Source organism: Myotis lucifugus, unplaced genomic scaffold (genome assembly GCF_000147115.1).
Source record: "Myotis lucifugus unplaced genomic scaffold, Myoluc2.0 scaffold_1563, whole genome shotgun sequence".
Taxonomy (NCBI): domain Eukaryota; kingdom Metazoa; phylum Chordata; class Mammalia; order Chiroptera; family Vespertilionidae; genus Myotis; species Myotis lucifugus.
In genome coordinates, this window is record NW_005872611.1 from 68,885 (window position 1) to 76,197 (window position 7,313).

At 58.1% G+C, this 7,313-nt stretch overlaps 1 protein-coding gene across 1 annotated transcript; it reads right to left on the reverse strand.

Moving 5' to 3' along the window:
* Window positions 1–4,607: 4,607 nt before the first annotated feature.
* On the reverse strand, window positions 4,608–7,310 carry DDR1 (discoidin domain receptor tyrosine kinase 1; the record flags this gene model as incomplete). Its single annotated transcript, XM_006110052.2, is given in 6 exon segments — window positions 4,608–5,461; window positions 5,573–5,722; window positions 6,132–6,366; window positions 6,763–6,981; window positions 7,176–7,210; window positions 7,212–7,310. Coding segments are annotated over 6 exon segments (879 nt in total), but the record flags the coding sequence as incomplete, so codon positions are not given.
* Between the last annotated feature and the right edge of the window lie 3 nt (window positions 7,311–7,313).

Here is a 7,313-nt window from a genome sequence, read left to right on the forward strand (position 1 = left end):
GGGCACATCCCCAGTGGGAGATGTGCAGGAGGCAGCTGATCGATGTTTCTCTCCCATCGATGTTTCTAACTGTCTATCTCTCTCCCTTCCTCTCTGTAAAAAATCAATAAAATATATTTAAAAAAATAAAAACCACACATTTAAAATCACACCTCTAGTCAGTGCTACAAAGAAGAGAGTGGTGGTGCTCTGCGCATCAAGAGGGAACGTGACCTCAGCAGGTCAGGGCGCCTGCTGAGGGACAAGCAGACGCTCCCAGGCAGACAGCGGGGAGCTGTGTTCCAGGTGGGGGACAGCGTGCTACAAAGGCCACGAGGCAGGAGGGCACGAGGCCCAGGGGAGCTGAGAGGCTGGTGCCTAAAGGAGAGGGTGGGGAAGGACCCAGCCTGTGGGTGGGAGCCCAACATTGGCCAGGAAGGTTTTGTTCTTTTTTTTCCTTAAAGTATTACACAGAGTATTATACATGTCTCCTTCCCCCCCCTTTGACATTCCCCCAGCTTCCCCCACCCCCCAGTGTCTTGTGTCCATTAGTTATTCTCATATGCATGCATACAAATCCTTTGGTTGATCTCCTACCCTCCCCCAACCCTCCCCAGGGTTCCCACTGTAGTTTGACTGTCTGCTCAATGCTGCTCTGCCTCTGTATCCATTTTTGTTCATCAGTCTATAATGGTCCTTATTATCCATAAATGAGTGAGTTCATGTGGTATTTTTCTCAGCTTCCCAGGGGCCATTTCAGTCTCACAGGGGCCATCTCAGCCTCACAGGGACCGTCCCAGCCTCACAGGGGCCGCCTCAACCTCACAGGGGCCGTTTCAACTTCAGCGGGGCCGTTTCAACCTCACCGGGGCCATTGCAAGCTCACCGGGGCTGTCTCAACCTCACCAGGTCTGATTCAACCTCACCAGGGCTGTTTCAACCTCACCGGGGCCATCTCGACCTCACTGGGGCTGATTCAACCTCACCAGAGCTGTCTCAACCTCACCGGGGCCATCTCAGCCTCACCGGGGCCGTCCCAGCCTCACCGTGGCCGTCCCAGCCTCAACGGGGCCATCTCAGCCTCACATGGGCCGTCTCAACCTCACAGGAACCGTCTCAACCTCACATGGGCCGTTTCAACCTCACCGGGGCCATCTCAACCTCACATGGGCCGTCTCAACCTCACCGGGGCCGTCTCGACCTCACCAGTGCTCTCTCAACTTCACCGGGGCTGATTCAACTTCACCGGGGCCGTCTCAGCCTCACCGGGGCCATACCAGCCTCACCGGGGCCGTCCCAGCCTCACCGGGGCTGTCTCAACCTCACCAGGGCCGTCGCAACCTCCCCGGGGCCGTCTCAACCTCCCCAGGGCCGTCTCAACCTCACCGGGGCCGATTCAACCTCACCGGGGCCGTCTCAACCTCACCGGGGCCGTCTCAACCTCACCGGGGCCGTCTCAGCCTCACCGGGGCCGTCTCAGCAACACAAAGTTTGGCATTCTGTCCTTTGTTGGGCGGCTCCTTGGTGGACAAAATCTCCAGGCGTTCCTAGTGGCTGAGTATCTGGTATGCTTGCTTGGATTTCGTTTTCTACAAGTGCACAGACTGTTTGTCTGCCATCTCCCAGCGTCCCATGTGAGACTGGATCTGGTGGACCTGCCTGTGTGTTTGCTGGTACAGCGGTTCCATGTCACCCACCCAGCCAGGTCCGGCTCCGGCTTCTTCTGAACCTGATTCTGCTTCTTGAGTGTGTCCCTTATGTATGCGAGGAGTTGAAATCTGCATTCTGCTGGGCTGGGCTGCAAAAGCGCCAGTGGTTCTCTTTGTGCCACTAGCACAGCTTGGGCGGGGATGTAAATTGAGTAGGGCAGGGTCTCAAGGAGTCACCAGGGCAGAGCAGACAGCAATGGCGTCTCCGCAGCTTCTCGCCTCTCCAGACTCCACAACTCCACGTCCCTGAGTGCCAGTGCGCAGCTCCACGAGAGAGCCACCCTCGCTCTTTGACCCGCTGCAAGGGCGTCCCACCTCTCCCTGTAGGGGTCTGTGACCTCAGAATCCCGCCCCAAACAAGCTCAGTGGATTCAAGAGTTTGTAACCCCTTCCGATTGAAAAAAAAAAAAAAACGCTTCTTGAGTGTGTCCCTTATGGATGTGAGGAGTTGAAATCTGCAGTTTGTTGGGTTAAGCTGTAAAAGCGCCAGTGGTTCTCTTTGTGCCTCTGGCACAGCTTGGGCGGGGATGTAATTTGAGTAGGCGGGGCCTCAGGGAGTCCCCAGGGCAGAGCAAACAGCAATGGCGTCTCTGCAGCTTCTCGCCTCTCTGCAACTCCGCAACTCCACGTCCCCCGAGTGCCGGCGCGCAGCTCCGCGAGAGAGCCACCCTCGCTTTCTGCCCCGCTGCACGGCCGTCCCGCCTCTCCCCGTAGGGGTTTGGGACCTCAGAATCCGTACCTCCGCTCTTGGCGCCTCTGCATATCCTACTCAGTCTCAATGCGCTTCTTTCTTTCCTTCCAGTTGTAGAGCTTCCACTGGGCCAGCTTTCCCATGGTTCTGGATGATAGCTGTTTGTCTTATAGTTGGTAGTTTCAATGTTGTTGTGGGAGGCAGCACACACAGGTCTGTACCTTACGCTGCCATCTTGGTTCTCCCAGGAAGGTTTTGTTCTTATTCTAAAGTCCATGGGAAGCCATTAAAGGGTTTGAAACCATGGAGCAGATTTACGTGTTTTCCAGTTCAGTCTGGCTGCAGGGCTGAAGACAACCCTGAGAGGAGCAGGCACGGGTCCCTCGGGAATCTGTCCGAGTCCAGGCAAGAGGACTTAGGCGTGCCGGGTGCCAGAGAGGAGGGACAGGTTTAAGGGAAGTTTGGGAAGCAATGTCAACAGAGCTTTGTGATAGGCTGGATTTGTGAGGGAGAGCAAGGGAGCCCAGGTTTGTGGCTTGTGCGCTGAGTGGATTCCACTGCCGTTCAGTCAGGGAACAAGGGGCGAGGACACACCGAGACTGACATGCACCTGAACTTCCGGTGGTTGTGTCTAGGGTAGCGATTATCAACTGTGTGCCGCAAGAATTGTTAAAACATGAGATACCTGACTATTTAGTCAGAGCACTGGCCTCTTTTCCCTTAAAAAATGGCAACATCCAGGCCCCAGCCTGGTAGCTCAGCTGGTTAGAGCATCGTCCGTTATGTTAAGGTTGCAGATTCAGTCCCGGGTCAGGGCACATACAAGAACCAACCAGTGAATGCGCAAATAAGTGGAACCACAAATCAGTCTTTCTCTCTCTCTCGCTCTCAAAAAAATAAATAAATAACATGACATCCAACACAATAGCCGTCCAGTGTGAATGAATCAAAATTATACCTATTTTGGTCAGATTAGCAAAAAATACATATTTCTTTAGTGCGCCACAGAATGTTAGCAATTGGTTTGTGTGCCACGAGATGAAAAGCGTAGGAAGTCTGAGCGCAGAGGCTTGCGTCCCCGCCTGCTGCACGGCCTCCAGCCCTCACCACCGGGGCTCTGGCTGCTGAGCCCTGGCCCTGCCGTCACCGCCTCCCCTCGCAGTGCGGTTCGCGCTCAGACCTGTGGCTCAGTGGGCTGCTCCACCGTCCTGAGCCCCGAGGGCCCATGGCCATTGGAAATCCAATTGAAGCTGAAAGTGGTCTCTACTGCTATCCTCACCACCACCACCACCACCACACCACCACACCCCCACCCCCGCCCCGTCGCCCCGCCTCTGTCTCATTGTGTGAACATTGACCATGTCCCCTGGTCTTTATTTCACAAGAACTACCATCAAGGGGGCTGCCTTTGCTAGACTTGCAACTGAATTTTTTTCCCTTTCACACAAATTTTCACCATTTCTATAAAAAAGCTCTCGTGGGGGGATAGAGAAACCCCTCCCAGACGCTATGAAAATTATAAGGGGCTATGTTGGCCTCCCACCAAAAACCTCCCCTGGGGGGCCCGCGCCCCCTTTGCCCGCTAAATCCCAAAGGTGGTTTTTTCCCCGCGGGACTTTTCCAGACCTCTGGGGGGGGGGGGGGGGGGCTGGAAATATGGGCCAAAAAAAGAAAAGAACGGGTTCTATTTTTTATTACCCTTCAGCTGAAAATTTTACATTTCCCTCCCAAGTGGGGGGATAGGAGCAAAACCCCGGAATGGGCTCTTTCACTAACAGACCCCACCCATTTGCCCCTTCCCCCCACAAAAAATTTCAGGTCCCCGATTTCTGTTTGAACATGTCAGTACTTATTACAACTGCTGCTAGATGTTATTAAATATATTTAAAAGGACTGGGCATAGCATAATTTTTAACATTTTTACAAACACTGTATCATCCTATACACACCCCACTGTAAACCCAGAGGCCCCTCCCTGCTGCCAGAGCCGCGGGTCAAACGAGGTCCAGACGCAGTCCCCCCCCCCCCCCCCGCCGCCCCGGCAGAGCTCTTGCTGGAGTGCTGAGGCTCAGACAGTCCTGGGTCCCAGCAGCAGGGCCTGGCTTATGGACACGAAGCACTGTGCTGGGCAAGGAGCACAGCAGGGAAGGGAATAGGGAGGAGGGAAAAGGAGGAAGAAACGGAGCAGTAGGAGATTTTACCAAAACCCCAAGAAACCTACTCATAGCTGTGGAAAACTCAACCTTTATTGTTACCTGCCTAGTGCAGGGGATTAAAATTACACTGAGCTTGATCCATATATTAGTGTAAAAATCTGTGTCTCTTCCGCCAAAAATGTACAAACCCCAAGTGATCATAGAAAAACCAATGTGGCAGCTGCGACAGAGATGCTGACCCCAGGGCCACGGGCGTTTTCCCCTGTCCCCTAATTCCAATATTTATTCCACAGAAACATCGGCTTAGAGGAGTTCTAGCTCTAACGGGCAGGAGAGGTGGGCGTGACTGGGGCCGGGCAGGGTCACCCAGGTCCAGTGTTTCTGCGGATGGGCGGGAGGGGAGCCAAGCGGAGGACAATTCCTTTTGCGCCCTCCTCACCTCCCAGGTCCTCAGCCAGTGGGGTCCAGTGTGTGACGGAGAGAGAGGCTGTGGGCCACACCTTCCCTCCAAGAACCAGTGTTGTCCAGGGGCCCAGGGGCTCCAGAGGCCAAGTCCAGTGTCTGCCCTGTGTCTGCCCCAGGCCTCCCCAAGGGACGGCCAGAAGAGGCCTGAGAGGGTCTGGCCACAGGCCCGCTGGGTGGGCGGGGGGGGGCTGCTAGGAGGGGAGCAGCGAGGGGTCACACTGCCTCTCAGAGGTAAAGGGCAGGGGGCGGGGGCCATGGGCTCCTCTGGTTGGCGCCTGGCTCCCCTGAGCCCCCTGAGGGAGGCGGCTGGGCGTCAGGATTCACACTGTGTTGAGTGCATCTTCTGCCAGGAACCGGTGCAGCTGGGAAAAGGGCGGCCGCTGCTCCGGCTCCCGGCTCCAGCACCGAAGCATCAGCTCATACACGCCCAGGGGGCAGGCAGGTGGCCGGGACAGGTACACCTACATTGTGGGAGCAGGTGGAGGAAGGCCAGGGACAGATGTGCCTTAGTTTCCCTGACGGCAGGCCCCGCCCGCCCCGCCCCACCCCGCCCCGCCGGGGCCTGCTCTCACCTGGCGGCCCTGGTCCCGGAAGAACTCCCCTGCGTTCTCGATGACCTGCTCGTCTGTCAGCTGCCCGAAGGGCTGGGCCCGGCAGAGCATCAGCACCTCCCACAGGGTCACCCCGAAGGCCCACACGTCGCTGGCCGTGGTGAACTTCCCCTGGTGCACGGATGAGGCATCAGGCAGCAGACCTCCCTTCCCCTCGGCCCTTCCCAGGCCCGGGGCCACTCCCCACCGGGCTCTCCCAAGGAGCTGCCCCTCTCGGCCTTGCTTCTCCGGCTCGGCTCGACCTCTCCCTCCGCTCTTCTACCCTCCTGCCCCCATTTTCTGGTCTCGACTAACTCCCAACTCATCCTCTTCTAGCTCTAGCCCCCCGCCTCCTATCACTTGGGCTCTCTTGCTCTCTGCCACCCTGACTCCATCTGTCGGGCCCACTCCTGTCTCCTGGGCCCTCCCCATCACGCCCTCCCTCCCTCCTCCGTGCTTGCTCCAGCCCCTGCGCCACACCTCACTTTATAGATGAGCTCGGGTGGCAGCGGAGCGCCCGCCGCCCCTGCAGGCATCTCACCATGAGGATGCACTCCCAGGCCATCCAGCGGATGGGCAGCACTGCCCGGCCCTGCACCCGGTAGTAGTCCCCGGCGTAGAGGTTCCTGCTCATGCCGAAGTCGGCGATTTTGATGGTGAAATTTTCCCCAACCAGGCAGTTCCTTGTGGCCAGGTCCCGGTGCACAAAGTTGAGTGTGGCCAGGTAGCGCATGCCCGAGGCGATCTGGGTTGCCACGTGCAACAGCATCGGGTAGCTGAGTGGGGGGCACGGACAGAGGGTCACTGGGTAGCCCCAGCGCTCCCCCCTCACAGATCCCCAGGAGGAAGGGCAGCCACAATGCCAAGATGGAAGTACCGGGGGAGGCTGTGGTAAGTGCCCGCCCAACCCTTCTCTGGTCATCGGACCCCAGGGAGCCGCTGCTTTTATTATGCTCCGCGACCTAGACCTAGCCTCGGGCAGTGAGGGTGAAGAGGGCACAGGGAAACTCCGCCAGGTCCAAGTCCCTTCCGCCCCTGCGGCAGGTAGGCCCAGCCTTCCTGCCCCTCGTGGTCCTCATCCCAGGCCCCCCTGCAGCCCGTGCGCCCCACCCAGTGCTCTCTGCCCGCAGCCTGGCGCTCTCAGGGCAGGGCCTGCCTGGGCAGCTGCTGACCTGATAGTGGGCCCCTGGGCGGGCTCCCCACCCTCAGGGGCCCCCGCGGCCGCCTTGTCCTCCAGCTGGTGCGCACTAAGGAACTGGTTCAGGTCGCCGTTCTCCATGTAGTCGGTGATCATGCAGAGAGGGTCGTCCTGCACGCACACGCCCAGCAGCCGGATGATGTTTGGGTCCTTCAGCCTCGCCATGATCTTCACCTCCTTCAGGAAGTCGTTCCTGGAGCGGCGGGGGAGGCGGCGAGGGCATGTGGGCTGACCTGCACATGCATAGCCCCTGCTCCACGGGCCAGCTGGCTCACGGGGGACGTGGGCACCTTCCCCAGACACCCCTTCAGCTGTCTCTACCACATTTCTCTCTAGATCACTCTCTGTGGCCTCACCTCCACTCCCAGATGCCATCCTGGTGCTCACCTGGCATTCTTGGTGGCATCCGGCCGCAGGATCCTGGACGGCTACAGCAAGGGGGTGCCCCTTGCGCACACTAAGGGGGAAATCGAGACTGACCAGCTCCTGAGGGCGCTCCACCTCGCACAGGTGCACCTGCAGAAA